The 18,446-nt window shown below is 41.4% G+C and overlaps 1 protein-coding gene across 2 annotated transcripts in view; it reads left to right on the forward strand.

The window, feature by feature from the left end:
- The window catches only part of FRAS1 (Fraser extracellular matrix complex subunit 1), a 450,824-nt gene that overhangs the window by 397,909 nt on the left and 34,469 nt on the right, over window positions 1-18,446 (forward strand). For both annotated transcript variants that reach the window (XM_059065863.2, XM_067035878.1), the window contains 7 exons: window positions 22-366; window positions 1,907-2,067; window positions 2,620-2,767; window positions 10,173-10,378; window positions 13,497-13,653; window positions 15,630-15,830; window positions 17,918-18,105. In XM_059065863.2, the coding sequence (XP_058921846.1) occupies window positions 22-366; window positions 1,907-2,067; window positions 2,620-2,767; window positions 10,173-10,378; window positions 13,497-13,653; window positions 15,630-15,830; window positions 17,918-18,105 (1,406 nt within the window). The remainder of the gene's footprint in view (window positions 1-21; window positions 367-1,906; window positions 2,068-2,619; window positions 2,768-10,172; window positions 10,379-13,496; window positions 13,654-15,629; window positions 15,831-17,917; window positions 18,106-18,446) is intronic.

Consider the following 18,446-nt stretch of genomic DNA (forward strand, 5'->3'; position numbering starts at 1 on the left):
TGCTTGCCATTTGTATTTCAGGGGATTCAAGCAGCATTGTATCTGCAATTTGCTACACCGTCCCTAAGTCAGCTATGGGAAGTAGCCTGTATGCTCTAGAATCGGGCTCTGATTTTAAATCTAGAGGGATGTCTGCTGAGAGTCGTGTGATATTCGGGCGTGGTGTCACCATGTCCACCTGCGACGTCATGCTCATCGATGACAGCGAGTATGAAGAGGAAGAAGAGTTTGAGATTGCCCTGGCAGATGCTTCCGATAACGCCCGCATCGGAAGTGTGGCGTCGGCCAAGGTGCTTATTACTGGTCCCAACGATGCCTCTACTGTGTCCCTGGGCAACACGGCTTTTACTGTCAGCGAGGATGCAGGTAATGGAGAGCGTCTCTGGGGTTCTCTCAACCATCTCCTGATCCCTTCCTTGAACAATTTCCTCTTAGTTTTGAGAATGCCCTTAGGACATGAGAATGCCATTCCTCAGTGACACTGTTGTCAGTCTGAGGCAGGTAATACTAGGCATCAAGACCAAGAATGGAAGGTAGTGAAGAATAGGGAGTTCCATCCATTTGTCTTGCTCTGGTTACTGATGGCAGGGAGGGATCTGGCCTAGAGTTCCCTGGCTGACCTCTGTGGTCCAGAGGGAGGGCGTGATGCTAAGCATTTTGGCTTGTGAAGGAGGGGAATGTGACCTGTTGAGGATGGAGGTAAATTATTTAGTGTACTGCTAGCTGCTAAAACAAATAAATGCAAACTTCCAGTGTCTTAACAAATGGATCTTTCTCATTCATATAACAACAGCCCAAGGCAGTCAGTGGGCAGATTTCTTCCACCCAGGCCTCTTCCCTCTTTGGGCTCCACAAGGATCTCAAAGTCTTCTGCATACTGCTGGCAGACATCCTGCAAAAGAGACAGCAGATGTGTCGAGTGTCTGCTGATCTGAGCCCCCTGATCAAGACCTTGCATCTCTTTGAAAGTGAAATTCTGAGGGAGAGTAAAAACTAATATTTTGGAGCACTTACTGAATGCCAGCCACCATGCCATGTGCATTCCATTCATTCTCATTTATATAGAAGAGCAAATGGAGTCCCAGAGAGATTAAATAAATCATCAAAGACCAGCTAATATGGCAGAGCTGGATTAGAACCCAGACCTTTCTATTATACCATGTTTCCTTTCCCGTACACCAACTGCCCAGCCATGACTGCTTGTCACCTCTCAGTTTATTGGCTGGAAAAATATGATTGATGGGCTTGTCATGTAACTTTTCTCTGACCTTGATTGTGAAAACAGCTAAAAATGTACACATGTATCATTAGGACCCTACAAAGTATGTTGTCACAGCGACCAGAAGATGAGCTTCTTCCTAAGATAAGCAATAAGCACATATGGTTTAAGTAATGCTGTGTGCACCACTCAGATAAAATAGGGAAATCACCCAGTTAGGAACATTTAATTAGGAACATTCAGCTCCAGGCTCCATAGAGTCCCCTAGCTGGTTTCTCCTTAACTGACTATTTTCTAGCTCGCCCCTGAGGCCCTAGTCTCTGAGTTTCTTCTCCCTAAATAGACTTGAGATGTCTTTCAGTGGACTCACCTCTCCTCCGTCCATTGTTCTTCTGTGAACAGTCTCCTCTGTGAAGCCACAAAACCACTTACCCCTGAGCGCTGTCTCTCCAGCACCACCTCCCTGAGGCCCTCCTTCAGGTCTGCTCTTGATTTTAATGTCAGTACAAAGAGGGATGGTGACGCCTCTCAGCCTCCCTCGGAGGGAGCACAGGAACGTCCCTGAAGGTGGACCAGGCAAGCTAGCAGGCTGAAGCTGCTGCTGCTGCGAGGAAGGACATCGTTCTGAAAACCGCACCCATTTTCTGGTTCAGGGTTGACCACTGAAATGTCTGACTCTCAATTCAGGCACGGTGAAGATCCCAGTTATCCGCCACGGGACTGACCTTTCCGCCGTCACGTCTGTCTGGTGTGCAACCCGGCCCTCGGACCCAGCTTCCGCCACTCCAGGAGTTGACTACGTTCCCAGCTCTAGGAAGGTGGACTTTGGGCCAGGTGTCACTGAGCAGGTGCGCATACAGAGGTCAAAGGCCAGATGGGTATGATCATGTTGTCTTTAGTCTGTTCTCCAAACTCTCTGGAGGATTATAAAATATCGAAATATTATGATCTTCCTGTTCTTCAAAAACACAAAGAACAAACTTAGAGAGATCTTCGACAGACTCTCCAAGTGACGTTTTTCAGCATCTAATATCCAGCACCATGGATTTGGGATAGAAACTGCACTAGATCGATGCAAATATCTAGAAACAAAACACCTACGGTATGTGATACAGAGATGATCATTTTATGGATTTAAAAACTTTACTTTAAGACCACCGAAGAAAGGTAAATTGTCACCTTTGCCCTAATCTCCCAAAGGCAAATGAGTGTTGGTTGGTGAGCATTCTATAAGATTTGCTTTGATTTTTCCTCTTTTTTAATTAGAAGAAAATTTTATGGAGGTATAATTGACATATAACATATTAGATTCAGGTGTACAACGTAATGATTCAATATTTGTATATATCGTGAAATGAACACCACAGTAAGTGTAGTTAACATCCTGATTTTTATTCTAGTATTGCACCTTGACCATCTTGGATGACACTCAATATCCTGTGATTGAAGGGCTGGAGACATTTGTGGTTTTCCTCAGCTCAGCACAAGGGGCCGAACTGACCAAACCCTTCCAGGCTGTCATTGCAATTAATGACACATTCCAGGACGGTAAGAGATTGGGGATGCCAGCTGGTGGTTCAGGCCAGATTTCTATGTTTTCCTTAACATCCATGTATACGACATTGGAATTCATTCACATTTTCATTCAAGAAATGTGTGTGTGTGTACATGAGTACATGAACACGCACACTTTTACATAGAAATGTGGGACAGAAACAATCATTCATGTTTCTGGCATCTGCTAGGCACAAAAAGATGTATGGGCATACTTTGGAGATATTCCAGGTTCAGTTCCAGGCCACCACATTAAAGTGAACGTCGCAATAAAGCAAGTCAGATGAATTTGTTAGTTTCCCAGTGTATATAAAAGTTTACATTATACTGTAGTCTATTAAGTGCACAGTAGCATTATGTCTAAAAAACAATGCACATACCTATTGAAAACATTTTGTTGCTAAAAAATGCTAATCATCATCTGAGCCTTCAGCAAATCATAATCTTTTTGCAGTAGTAACATCAAAGATCACTGATCACAATCACCATAACAGATATAATAATAATGAAAAAGTTTGATATATTGGGGGAATTACCAACCTGTAACACAGAGACACAAAGTGAGCAAATGCGGTTGGAAAAATGGCCCTGATAGACTTGTTCAAGGCAGGGTTGCCACAAATCTTCAATTTGTAAAAAACATAGTATCTGCAAAGTACAGTAAAGTGAAATGCAACCAGGTATGCCTGGTTGAGTTGTGCCTTCAAGAATCTCAAGGTCTAGTTGGGGGGATCAGATCCTTAGACAGAAAAGAAATAATATATTATGATAAATGACTTAATAGTGTGATAAATCCAGTAGTGTAGGGGCAGAGGGGACTGAACGGTAACTGTGCGTAAGAATCAGAAGATTTCACAGAGGAGGTGATATTTAAACAGAGACTTCAGGTGTAGTAGGAGTTAGTTTATCTAATGGATAATAAAATAAAGCTTTGTTAAATGGAGAGCTGTAGTATACATAAGGTATAAAATTTTGAAAGACACATATTTGGAGAACAGTGAGATGCTTACTTTTGCTTTGAGGCTGGCAGGAGGTGAATGGAAGAAAATGAAATGGAAAGACAGGTTGGAGACAAGTTCTAAGAGGTCTTATGTTCCAACGTCAGGAATTTGTAGGTAAAGGGGGGCAGCAGATGCTTCTGAGCAGAGGAGTGGTGTGATTTTTGTTTGAGGAAACTAATACTGGCCGTCTTACGGGTGACGTGCAGGAATGAATAGACACAGGTACCTGTACAAAAATATAAGTCCCTATTGAAGAGCTGACCTAAGTAACAAGAGGCTGAACAGGAAAGGACTTCCCCAGTTCTTCTGAGGAAGAACGGATGAAATCTGGAATTGTCAAATTCTAGAGTTGGGTGGAAAAGATCAAGTTAAACTTTCACCTCAAGAAGGAGGACCCTCGTCAGCATCCCCGGAGATGAATATAGAATCCATGATTAAACTCTTCAGTGACTACAGAGTCACCAAAGAAGGAACTGGCAGCCCAGCTGGGTGATCTTTAATTTTTTGTTTTTCAATAACCTATTCATTTATGTAGTAAAAAGAGCAAACAGCAAAAACGGTATACTATGAAAATTGTCTTCCTTCTACCCCTGGCTCCAAACCCTCCACCTCCCCTCCCTGAAGACCACTATTTTAACCAGTTTTTTGTCATATATTTGCATATATCCAAAGTAGTATGTTATTTTACTTAGGTTTATTGAGGTCTAACTTACATAAGTTAAAATTCACCCACCACCACAATCAAGCTGCTGAATAGTTCCAGCATCCTACAAAATTCTCTCATGTCCCTTTGTAGTCAACCTCTCCCCATCCCAAGCTCTGGCAACTATTGAGCTGTTTTCTGTCCCTGAAGTTTTGCCATTTCCAGAATGTCATAGAAATGGAATCATGTAATAGGTAGCACCTTGAATCTCACTTCTTTCACTTAGAACACTGCATTTGAGAGTCTTCCATGTTATTGCAAATATGAGTGGTTCATTCCCTTTATTGCTGAGTAGTTTCTGGTGTGAATATAGGTTTTCATTTCTCTGGAGTCAATACTTAGGAGTGGGGTTGCTGGGTCATATGGGTAAAGTATTCATTTAACATTATTAGAAAGACCCAGCCTGTTTTCCAAGGTGGTTGTAACTACTTTGCATTACCACCAGCGTTGTATGAGAATTCCATTTGCTCCACATCAGGTTTTTGTGGGGCTTTTTAGTTATTCCAGTAGGTGTGTAGTGAATGACTAATGACATTGCTCTCTTTTCAGGTGCTTACTTGCCATCCATATATCTTTTTTGACAGAGTATTGTTCAAATATTTTCCCTATTTTTTAAGTTGGGTTTTCTCCTTTATTACTGCATTGCTGTAGATTCTGGACCAAAGATTTGGTTTTTTGCAAATATTTTATCCCAATCTGTTGCTTGTTTTTTGTTCTCTTAACCATGTCTTTTGGGGAGCAAGCGTTTTTTACTTTTAAGTGTTCCCATTTATCGATATTTCTATTACAGATTGTGCTTTTAGTGTTGTATGTAAGAAATCTTTGCCTGAGCCAAGGTGACAAAGATTTTCTCCTATGTTCACTTCTGGAAGTTTCGTAGTTCTAAGTTTTATATTTAGGTTTATGATTCACAAAATGGTAACTTTTTAACCTTGAACAAGATAATAACATTTATACTGTTTTATGTTGCATGTTACCTCAGAGTTTACAGACTCATCTATTAAACATTATCTCATTTTCTCATAATCCCATCATTTTACTCTTATTTCTATTTTGTGGATAAGGAGACTGAGAATCAGGGAAGTAAACATACACCCGAAATCTAGTAAATGGAGGAACCAGCATGCATTCTAGGACTTTTGGCTCCAAGTTCATACTCTTTGCACTAGGTTCTATTTGGTGCAGTTGGAGAATATGTGGGACTTTTTTTCCTTAAAGAAGAAAAAAGGAAATTCATTTATTCTTGAAAAGGCTTCTTATTCTTTTTTTTTTTTTTTTTTTTTTTTTTTTTTTTTTTTTTTTTTTTGCGGTATGCGGGCCTCTCACTGTTGTGGCCTCTCCCGTTGCGGAGCACAGGCTCCAGACGCACAGGCTCAGCGGCCATGGCTCACGGGCTTAGTCGCTCCGCGGCATGTGGGATCTTCCCGGACCAGGGCACGAACCCGTGTCTCCTGCATCGGCAGGCGGATTCTCAACCACTGCGCCACCAGGGAAGCCCCAGGCTTCTTATTCTTTTACATGAAAGGATAGTTAATTTCCCTCTGATGAAGTGGAAAGTGAATGGAAAGTCAGAAATCCTGAAATATAATCCCCGCCCACCACTTCCTTGCTCGCTGGCCTTCCTTGCTCAGTGGCTAAGGTTACTGAGCCTCATTTTGTTCATCTATAAATAATGATATACCTAAAAGATTGTTGTAAGGATTAAATTAGTTAAAATCTGTGAAAATACCTACCATAGTACCTGGCACGTAGTAGATTTTATTACATGTTAATTTCTTTTCTTCCTGATGCACCTGTAATTTGTCACACTTGCCAGTAGGACTCCAGTAACACACACAAACTTCATTGCACTCTGATCAACATAGAAGATTCCATTTAGATTATCCTTGCATTCTACTGATGGGCATTAGGGTTGCGAACTTAGAAAATGAATATGTTAAATAAAATATCACCTTTCAGGAAGACTACAACAATATATATTCATTCAAGATATTTATCCCAGAGAAAGAAATCTGCAAATCTATTTCAGTAACCCATTGCAGTGTTCACCAGTTATTTCTGTTGGTTATCCTTCCCAATAACTGCTGGCTTTTGTTGAGTCCCTTCAATGTGCACATTCTAGGGTAGAAAGATCTCTAATTACATTACCTCTAATCCCCTCCAGCTTGTGAAAGTGAGGTTAAATAACTTAAGATCACACAGAGAGGAGGTGAGGGAGTGAGAGTTAAAACCCAGGTCTATTCTATCCGAGTCCAGCCTTCTGGTTTTATACTCTAGCATGCTGACTTTTCATTTTGCAGTTTTAGCTGGCCACTGCTGCTCTATGCAACAATGCTTAATGTCACTCAAGATCCTTATAGAGTCAGCTTCCAGCCTTTCAAAGTGATCTTAGCTCCTTTTATCATTCTCCACCGGGCTGATTTCAGGCCCTTAAATCATCTAAGTAGCTCATCTCAGAACATTTTCTGTTTTCACCTTTCTCTTCTGCTCTGATACCTGGAATTAGACTTTGGTGTTGCCCTGAAGACTGCTGAGCCAGGCAAGAAAGGCCTTGTAGCCGCTGCTGCACTGCACCCCTGTGTGTGTATGTAGCTGTGTCCTACCTACTCATTAACTCAAAGAACCAGAGCTAGGATTTTTCCAAAATCTCAGATTTAACCATCACCCATAAAGAGGCCACCGCGGGCTTCCCTGGTGACACAGTGGTTGAGAGTCCACCTGCCGATGGAGGGGACATGGGTTCGTGCCCCGGTCCGGGAAGATCCCACATGCCGCGGGGCGGCTGGGCCCGTGAGCCATGGCCGCTGAGCCTGCGCGTCCGGAGCCTGTGCTCCGCAACGGGAGAGGCCACAACAGTGAGAGGCCCGCGTACCAAAAAAAAAAAAAGAGACCACCGCATTCCAGGCAGTTGGTGTTTGCACTCACTTTGTCAGTTACTAACAAGATTAGCGGGGAACAGCGTTGATTGACATTTTCCATGCCTAAGACTGGAGCTCAGAACTGTGGTTACCGAGGAGTAGAGAGCAGAGTCCTGAAATCTATTTCAAGACACAAGACTTACATAAATAAGAAGATAACTACAAATTGATTTTCTCAGAGAGGTGTTGACAATAGTGCATGATACCCACTGCGAGCCCATAAGCCTTCACAGAGTGGTTTCCATTTCCCATTCATATACCCCATCCATGTGGAAAGCGAAGGGGTTCTGCAGTCAGGCAGAAATGACACCCCAAGTCCAGCGCCCCTACTTCTTGTAGAGACTGCAGTGCCTTGCAGGGTTGTCAAGAGGATGAGAAATGATGTGTATGGAAGCCCTTAACACGATGCCTGACCCAGGCTGGGCCCTTTGTATGCCATAACCCCTGCAGATAAATGTCTCCAAACCCACCCATTGCCTGTCCATTGGTCTGCTTCAGTCTCCCACTGAACTGGGGGCTCCTTAAAAGCAGGGATTTTTCCCAGAAGGCAATCATGAGGAGTGTTCACCCACTGCTTTCTATTCTTTTATTTTCCTTTTTTTATTTTTTAAGCAGATAGGCATAGGAGTAAAGGTTAATACATGTTAAATAGAGAGAAGGAGTCTTTTACATCTCAAGAGGAAACAGGGGTTGATTAATACATGACAAAACCCAAACATTACCACTTAGCTTTTTTTTTTTTTTTAAGTTATTTATTTATTTATTTTATTTTTTAACATCTTTATTGTAGTATAATTGCTTTACAATGGTGTGTTAGTTTCTGCTTCACAACAAAGTGAATCAGTTATACACATACACATGTTCCCATATCTCTTCCCTCTTGCGTCTCCCTCCCTCCCACCGTCCCTATCCCACCCCTCTAGGGGGTCACAAACCACCGAACTGATCTCCCTGTGCTATGCAGCTGCTTCCCACTAGCTATTTATTTTACATTTGGTAGTGTATATATGTCCATGCCACTCTCTCACTTCTACCACTTAGCTTTTAACTCACCTCCAACTTGATGCCTGTCAGACCAGCAAGAAAAATCAATCCAAAGCATTAGATAAAATCTGCCATGAGCAGAAAAGCTTTCTTGCTTGTGTTGCTTTTTACCTGGCAACAAGCTTCCTTCTTGCCCTGATGCAAGGTCATGTCATTCCCACCCACCTCTTAATAGCACAGATGGTTGTCCTGGATGGAAAGAGCCCCAAATGAGTAATGTGCAGGACCTGATGCCAAAGTCACTCATCTTCTTTTTAGAGGTATCTTCTGGGTTTTTCTTTAGTGATAAATGGTAACTGTTAGGCTTAGCTCAGGTAATGGATTTGTTTTATATTGCTAATGCCAATAGTTCTGAGCCGTGGACCAGCTGGAGGCAAAGAGAGCTTTCTACATATTGACATGCAGAGAGCTTGGTGCTCACCCCTCCTGTTCCTTCCTTTCAGGTTGGGCAGGACACATCCAGGACATAGCCAGGAAATAGGTGGCTATAGCTTTAAGGTCAGCTTCCTGCAGCCCCAAAGACTAATTTGACATATGACTGGATGGACTACCTCTTTGTATTGTCCATTAAGAAAATAATAACCAGCACTCAACAAAATGTTGGTCTCGAAAGGGGACATGTCTTAATGCAGAATATTACTTAAGGCCTTGTAGAAAGTAAGGAAGAAACACTGATCCATTATATTGAGAAGCCTGGAGATAGGGGGTAATACAAACCATAATATAATAATTTCTACCCAAATTTGAGTGCCTACTGTTTGCCAGATTCTGTATTGAGCACCATGCATACCTAATCACATTAAATTCAATCCTCCCAATAATTTTACAACTTAGATATTAACATTTCCAATTTATGTATTTAAAAAAACCCAAGGCTCAGAAAATCTCAGTAACTTGCCCTGTGTCATTCCGCTAATAAGTAGCAGGGCTGGGATGGAAATTCAGACCCGCTTATTCCAGAGCCCTTGTTTTTAACCACCATTTGGCTACGGTCCTTCCCTAAAGTCAGATGAGGCCATGTGAGTGGTTAAAGAAGAGGTAACCCCACAGCAGTAGTCACAGACTGGGGCCCACTGGCCAAATTCAGCTTATGGATGTGTTTTGTTTGGCTCCAATAGTTTGGTCCTGTATGGAATTTCTTTTTACTATTTTAATTGCTTGCTATTTTAAAATTTAGGAGCTATGACATAAAAACGCAGATCTCTTGATTTTGTTTGAAAATAGGAAGACCTGCCAACAAAAGAACGAAGCTGAGGGGCAACCCCCTCTAAACATGACCTTCTCTTTCCCATTGTCTTCCTGGTCCAGGACCAATGTGAGTGGCCATTTCTCATCAGGCTTGCACTGCTGTTTTTCCTTCTGGTAGCCTTAGAAGGAACATGAACTTTTCTGGGTCCTCAGGTCTCTATCAGAATTTTCCACGTGGCCCATTTCTTTGTTTGCATCGCCTATCTGTATTTGAGATGGTGACTATTGTAAGAAAGAAGGTGAGCAAAAACTGGTGCAAACTTGATTTGTTCCATTTTGCTGGGACTATACTCACAGTGGAAGCAGTTCCCTTGTCCTGAGAGTAGCAGCCAGGCCTTGAAGTCTGCTGACTGTCTGTAGTTTATCAGCCTCTGGTGGCCCTTAGGGAAGCCGTCCTGCCAACTGGCTGCCAGTCCTGCCAAGTGACAGCCAGCTCCCTCAGCGTCCCACTAACGATGCCTCTGTCCTTCCTTTTGCTCACCCAGTGCCCAGCATGCAGTTTGCCAAGGATTTGCTCCTAGTGAAGGAGAAGGAGGGTGTCCTACACGTACCCATCATTCGGAGTGGGGACCTGAGCTACGAGTCTTCAGTGAGGTGCTATACTCAAGGCCATTCAGCTCAGGTCATGGAGGACTTTGAGGAAAGAAGAAACACAGACTCTTCACGGATTACATTTCTCAAAGGGGAGAAAGTAAGTGGATTCATGGTGGCTGAAGGATGGGATTCTCTCCTTCCCTGATGCTTTTATTTGTCCATAGTGAAGTAATTTAGACAAATTCTGAACGTCTTAGGAAGTTCCTAATTAACTGTTCATTCTTTAAATAATATCATCTCTTCTATATGGTTGTCTTCTTTGTCTCCCACTTATGACCAAATACCTATGTCATTGGGTGAGCTGGGATATTTAGATGATGTAGAACATTTTTGGAATTCAGCAGAATCGAATGACTGGGGACTCCTCTTAATTTGAAGCTACATGGGAGATGAACACACTCCACTAATGTTATCTAGAGAAGGAGGAGACAGTTCTCTAATACCTGGGCCCCTGTTCCAGGGCAACACACATTCTGTCATAGGACCAATAGTACAGGACTGAACACCTGTTCAGTTGAGCACATTCAAGACGCTAGAGTATTCACTTGGCAATATAATGAAAAATGATACATACAGACACAAGAACTCCTGAGAAACTCCAGTCACTAAGTGTGGCTGCATCAGACTCAAAGCTTGCAACCTCAGTGTACATCCAAAGCATATATTGAATGAGAATCATATTTCTCCATTTTTCGATCTCAGTTTCAGATGATTGAGTCAGTGGTACCCCTTGTTTCAAGGCATACAGTCCCCATTGGTTAGTTCAAGGCCCTTCTCCTTCTCTTTATTTTGTTGATTTATTCATTTCATTTTACCCCTATTCTGCAGCCACATTCCCTTCCCCACCTCAGAGGTAATCAATCGATTTTACTTAATGTGTATCTCTCTTATTTTGTATTTGTTCTTAAAAAATGTCTGTTTTTTTATGTATATAATTTTTATTTCTAAAACTGCTACTGTGTTATATATTTTTCAAATGTTTTCTGCGTTTACTCAGCAATATGTTTTAGTATCTGTGCATGTTATTTATGTGTCTATCTCATCTGTTCCTTCAAACTGTTGCCTAGCATTTCATGATGTGCATTTACTACCTTTTACCCATTCACTCTCAGCAATAGACAGTGAAGACCCTCAGTTTTGGTGCCCAGTCACCTCCTATCATGCTGCCACCACTAACAGTGCTGCAGTGCAAATCCTCTTACATGTCCACTTACACACCCGAGTGGGGATTTCTTTGGATAAAAACTCAGCAGCAAAATTTCTGGACCACAGGGCATAAAAGTACTTAATCTGAAAAAATAATATCAGGATACTTTCCAAAATGTCACTAGCAGTACATGAGTGTTGCTAAAACCCTACATACTCTTCAACACTTTTTCAATTTCTCATCTTTTAATGTTTACTAATCTGGTATGTATAAAGTTATATCTCATTTTAATTTGCATTTCTCTAATACTATTTTATATGCTTGTTAGTTCATTGAGTTGCTCTTATGAAAATCTATTATTTTTATCCTTTGTTCCTTATTTTATTGTATTGCTGTCATTTTCTTACTGATTTGCAGTGCTTTCTTGTATATTCTAAATATTGATCTTAATATTAATAATCCTAAATAGTAACATTAATCCTTGCCAGTTTTAGATATTGTAAACATAGTGTCTTTCTCTGTCACCCATCTATTACCTTTACCCTTGGTGTTCTTAGTTGAACAGAAATCTTTGTTTTGATATATGCAAACGTGTGAAATTTTTGCCTTATAATTAGTTCTTTTGAAGTTTAGCATGAAAAGACTTTACACATCCCAGGTCATCCGAGATTCTTCCTCCATTCTTTACCACCACCAAAAAAAAAAAAATCGATAGCATCCTTCTTTGAGACTCTCAAGTCTTTCACACCTTCATGACTCATAAAAGCCCTGTCTTAGTTATGTATTTTACGGGAATTTTACTGGTCGCAGGTTGAAATATGTGTTTAAAACACATATAAATACTATAAATACAATCTTCAGCTTTGAGTCTGCATGTCTGTATTTGTTTTAAGTTCAGAAGAGGATTATCTGCCTATCCAAGAGGCAGTTTGTAATTAAATAAAATTATAAAGAAAATACAGCTTAATAGTCTAGATGTTACCCACATGGCAATCTCTCATTCGTAAGCACATTTTGGAACCTTCATCTTCTTTGTCATGCTCAACAATATGTCTTTGGAACTTGTCATTCACTAGAATGTCTTATTTTTTAAGATATACCGAAGAGTCAATACTAGATTCATGCTTTCCATAAAGAAATTCTTATTGTAAGAAAGATGTGGTAGGGATAAAAGAGGGAACATTCTTTAGGGACTTAAAACCAGGTCAGCAAGCCACAGGTAAATGTTCACAGAGATGTTCTCCCTCCATTTAGTATGACTTAGGAAGTATGACAGTGAAACCTCTATATCCACATATCCTTTGCAATATGGTAGTATAATGAATTTAAAATGATCCAACTAAAAATAATCACACTCCATATCACATGGCTCTACAATCAAGGCTGCTCTGTTATCTAAAATGTTGTGACCTTATTTTACGTTTTGCCAAGAAGACAAGTCCTCAGTAGAGAATATTCAGTTTGGGAAGCACTTGATTTCTTTCCATCCAACAGGGATTTAGATTGTTTTCTCAGACATTCAATTCTCAGCAGTTTTCAGATGAGCCACCCTTCGGCAACACATTTGAGAGTTCTGTAGCTTTTAAAGGTGTCTTTAGCCTAACAGGAAGGCTTTCTGAGTTCCTTATAAGATTCTTCAATTTTCACAAAGGAAAAGGAATATCATTCAATTCTCCAGGAAGTCTAATCCATATGTTAAACCCTCACCATCAGAAATCTACCTATCATAACATGTACTAAGGTACAGATGAGCCCAGGCAAAATGTGTGAAAGCACACAAATGTTCTACAGATGCTTTTCATTGATTCATTTTATTGTTTTTCGTAACTCATGACCAATAATTCAAAATCATTTGGAATGTTTAATACAAGTGTCCACATATAGGTAGGTCCACTCAGGCATGAACTGTTAAACATTCTATTTTATAAATGAAACGGTTAGGATATTTTTGAATCTGTGTTGACTTTTTGATGCTACAAAGAAGAAAAATAATTTTCTAGAGAAAGCCAAGCAAATTATTGATATCTCACTGCAAATTTTAATCTTTTTCTTGTGCCCTTGGCTGTAGATGAAGAACTGCACTGTCTATATCCACGATGACTCCATGTTTGAGCCTGAGGAACAGTTCAGGGTTTACCTTGGCCATCCTCTTGGGAACCACTGGAGTGGAGCCAGAGTTGGAAAGAATAACATGGCCACCATCACCATATCCAATGATGAAGATGGTAATGAAAGAAATTACCTTTAGTTACTCTTAGGTTGATGGGACATGAACTGATGTTTTACCATAACATAATTATAGGTGTTTTGAAAAATGAAAGCACTATAAAAGTGTCTACTGATAACAGTCTTAGAGTATTTATATAAAATGTTGGCAGCAAATGATCACCGTCTACGGAGCTCCAGTATTTTAAATCACATTGTTCTCTACCACATCACCAAGAGATAGGGAACGAGTATGGTTAAACGCTAGGTCTGAGGCGCTAAGACAAACAGAGAATAAAAACTGTTTAAGTCACTGCAATTCAAGAGCAGGATTGGAAATACAATCAGAATCAGTTGAATCCAATGAACTGATTTAAAACACTGCCACCTTTCTGGAAAAGTCTAATTACTCAGTTTTCTTCTCTCTAATTGATTTGGCCTACTAACCTAAACAAACTTAAATTCTTTAGTCAGGTGTCAGCAAAGAGTGACCCAGGCACCAAAGAAAACAAAATCTGTTTCAAATAGGGACATAATTGTTTTATTAAAATAGGTATTTTAATAAATGGACAATAAAGCTACAAATAGTAACAGCTGTTTTTATTGAATATTGACTGTATACTAAGAGCCATTCTAAGCATATTATACTATTTCATTTCATTTCATTCTGACAGTAGCCCCTTGAGGTAGGTGTTATTATCCCTATATTATAGGTAAAGAAATTGAACCTCAGCAAAGTTATATAATTTACGTTCTTAGTTACACAGCTGTAAGCAAAAACAGTGCATGTAGACCTTATTTTATCAGATTCTAGAATCTATGCAAAAGTCAGTGAGACTCTGAGGGTTTCTAATATTAAAATAGGGACTAACTTGGACATTGGGAAAAAAGCAAAAAGCCAGCCTTGAAGTTGAATTAGCCCTTTACCCAAGGACACTCAGGTTCAAATCCTGAACCTCTCCTGTTCACACAGAAAAAGTGAACCTCTCCTGTTCACACAGAAAACCCAATGACTGAAGCTCAGAGAAGTAACAAGTTCACACTGTGTTACAGTGACACACCTCAATTTCAAAGAGCGTACTCAGTAACAACTATGAAGTCTAAAATGAAGCGTATCTCCTACAATTAGGAAGAACTGATTTTCTGAGAGAGAAAGAGGGAGGTGAACATAGAGACATCAGAAATTTCTGAAAGAGTCTATATAAGGTAGAAGATTTGTAATTGCTCCCAATTTTTCCATCTTCTTATCCCACTCTCTCCGCCACTACCACGTTGCCCTTCCTCGTGAGAATATAATACAAAAGAAGGCATAGTTTGAATTTTTTTTTAAATCAACAATTAATCGTTTCATAGCAATGAGGATAGTATCTCAAATCAGATTGTGTTAGGAAATCTTGTGTTCCTGAATTATTGTTGTAGCCAGTCGCTCTAACTACTCATCCTTAACGAAATAACCTGTGATAAGTTAGGAAAAGCTAAGCGTTGGGGAGCTGAGAGCACTGGGAGGATCCCAAAGATCAGAGATGAGAGAGAGATTTGGTACATTTAAGCAGTATATAAATGAAATTCATATCTCATAAATGAAAAGGAGTTGGTTCATACAATCAGTCAACAGATATTTATCCAGGGCTTAACTGTGTCTCTGTCCCTTGATAAATTGTGCAGATTTAAAAACATGCTGTGAGCTATAATGCCTAGATGGAAACTTGGACATCATGCATTTCAAACTGCTTAAAAATATTTCTTCCATTATATTGCTTTTAATAAGAAATATGTGAGAAACAACTACTGCAGAATCACAGATAAATTCCTTTTTCCAAAGTATTGCTTAGGGGTAAATACTGATTGATTTTTATTGACTGCAAGCTGTTTTGCCTTTGTATTGTTAACTAATGTGAAAAATTCCCTCTTGCCATTAGAAGGTGTTTTCATGGGAGGTGGAATTCTTTGTCACTTTTCCAACTTGCTCTTGTTTTCCTAACCTTGTTTCCTTAAGCTCCCACCATTGAGTTTGAAGAAGCTGCATACCAAGTCCGGGAACCCTCAGGGCCAGATGCCACAGCCATTCTGAACATCAAGGTGATCCGCAGAGGGGATCAGAACAGGACGTCCAAGATTCGCTGTAGCACACGGGATGGGTCGGCCCAGTCTGGTGTGGATTATTACCCAAAGAGCCGAATCTTAAAGTTCAGTCCCGGTAATTGAATGCCAATCCCAATCTGTAGGTTTTACTTAAGAGAGAGGCAAATATCTTATATTTGAAGAAAGGAATGAGCAGAAAAATGAAAGAGAGAAACAGTATTTCCAACAGCATGAAGTACTTATTAAGCATACATTTGAGATTGTGGGAGTCTTTAAATTTTCTAATTAGTAAAAATGGCATGGTAAAGAAAGAAAAAGGCCAAAGAAATGCTTTATTGCAGAACATCCTAGGCATTTGGGCTTATTCAAAGGGATTTTTTTTTTTTCTCTGCGGTACGCGGCCTCTCACTATTGTGGCCTCTCCCTTTGAGGAGCACAGGCTCAGGAGGCGCAGGCTCAGCGGCCATGGCTCGCGGGCCCAGCCGCTCCGCGGCATGTGGGATATTCCCGGACCGGGGCACGAACCCGTGTCCCCTGCATCGGCAGGCGGACTCCCACCCACTGCGCCACCACGGAAGCCCCAAAAGGATTTTTTGTTGCTGCTGTTGTTAGCCTATGATTTGGTTGAGCAATGGGAGCACTTGATTTTTTAAAAAGTATACATGATGGGCTTCCCTGGTGGCGCAGTGGTTGAGAGTGCGCCTGCCGATGCAGGGGACACGGGTTCGAGCCCCGGTCTGGGAGGATCCCACATGTCGTGGAGCACCTAGGCCCGTGAGCCATGACTACTGAGCCCGTGCATCTGGAGCCTGTGCTCCGCAACGAGAGGCCACCATAGTGAGAGGCCCGCACACCGCGATGAAGAGTGGCCCCCGCTTGCCACAACTAGAGAAAGCCCTCACACAGAAACGAAGACCCAACACAGCAAAACTAAATAAATAAATTAATAAACTCCTACCCCCAACGTCTTTATATATATATATATATATATATATATACACATGATGGCATCGTTCAGCAAACATTGGTACAAACCACTGTGCTGGGCCCCTCGGGGATTAGTAAACCCAGAAGGCACAATCTCCATGTTCAAGTGGTTTGACATCTACTAGGAGATGCTGTGAAGATGAGTCAGGGAAGAAGGAGGGATTCAGGTCACAACCAGCTGTTTAACTGTCTGATGTATTTATTTAATGGAAGGAATGAGACAGAGGAGGAGTTGAATTGTATGCTTGGCTTTTCCCCAGAACTTTCTGGAGCAGTATAAGGTGAAAAGGCTGTTATAGAGCCTGGCACCATTTGTGATGTAGCCAGAATTGGGCAAAAGTGATAGAAGGCCTTTTCAGAGATGTCTTGGCAAGTGGAGGGAGAAAATGACTCCCTTGGAAATGGAGCAGGGGGTGGTCCCTGTATGTCCCTGTCACCCACTGGAGCTTCAGAGGGCTTTCGGCTACATCCCATGTGCGTCTGGTTCGTGTTTACAGGGAAGGTAGGTGCCCTTCCTCCACATCCTCACAAGGACTTCTCTTCCAAGTGTCTTAGCTTTTTCCTTTTCTGCATAAGCATCTGGGGGAAAGGCAAGTCTTAGAAGAAGTAACCTAGCCCAGATGTCTATAGGAGAGGAAGAAGGGCACCTTGACTACTGCCCGAGATATCTGCACCTTCAGAGATCACTTTACAGAAAAGGAAGGGGGTTTCTGAGCTCTAACCCTCCCCATTCCAGGCGGCCAAACCTCCACGTATTGTCTTTGCAGAAATGGCCTGGTAGGTAGCCCTTGAGCTATCGGTCCCCAGGAGACAGCTTTGAAGGATGGTGTGCAAGCACTCAGCCACACAGGGGCTCATGCCTAAATGTAAAGGCGAAAGAAAAGTTAGGCAAAAAACCTCATAGCCAGGGTGGAGTGTATTTTGGATCATAGATTTTTATAACCACCAGCTAGTGTCAGGCAGGGGCCATTAATCCTCATATTGTGTTGCATAGTAAATCTGCAGTACTGAGACTCCACCACAGGTGGAATTTGGCCAAGAAAACAGATTTCTCACTTGAGATGAGGCTAACGTGATAAGCAGCCACTACGTTGATAGAACACCTCTGAAAGGAAAGGGCATATTTCAACATAAAGCCTCAGCAGTGCCAACCTTCACTGTCTTAGGGGGTCACTAATGAGGACCTTTGCCCTCTTTGTTCTGTCCTTGGTGAAGGTGTGGATCATATCTTCTTTAAAGTTGAGATCCTGTCCAATGAAGACCGGGAGTGGCATGAATCGTTCTCCCTAGTCCTTGGCCCGGATGACCCAGTGGAAGCTGTTCTTGGTGATATGACCACTGCCACAGTGACGATTCTAGACCAGGAGGTGTCAGGGAGCCTCATCCTGCCAGCACCGCCCATTGTGAGTCTCTCGACCCAAAGGATCGTTGCTTATGTCCTAGTAATTAGATAAGAACTTGAGAGAAGCAGGACTTCCAATGCTGCACGTCTTCATTTTTCTAACACAGTGATTTTCTTTTCTTTTTTTTTTTTTGTTTAACATCTTTATTAGAGTATAATTGCTTTACAGTGGTGTGTTAGTTTCTGCTGTATAACAAAGTGAATCAGCTGTACGTATACATATATCCCCATATCCCCTCCCTCTTGCGTCTCCCTCTGACCCTCCCTATCCCACCCCTCTAGGTGGTCACAGAGCACCGAGCTGATCTCCCTGTGCTATGTGGCTGCTTCCCATTGGCTATC

Source organism: Kogia breviceps, chromosome 6, assembly GCF_026419965.1.
Source record: "Kogia breviceps isolate mKogBre1 chromosome 6, mKogBre1 haplotype 1, whole genome shotgun sequence".
NCBI classification, from domain to species: domain Eukaryota; kingdom Metazoa; phylum Chordata; class Mammalia; order Artiodactyla; family Physeteridae; genus Kogia; species Kogia breviceps.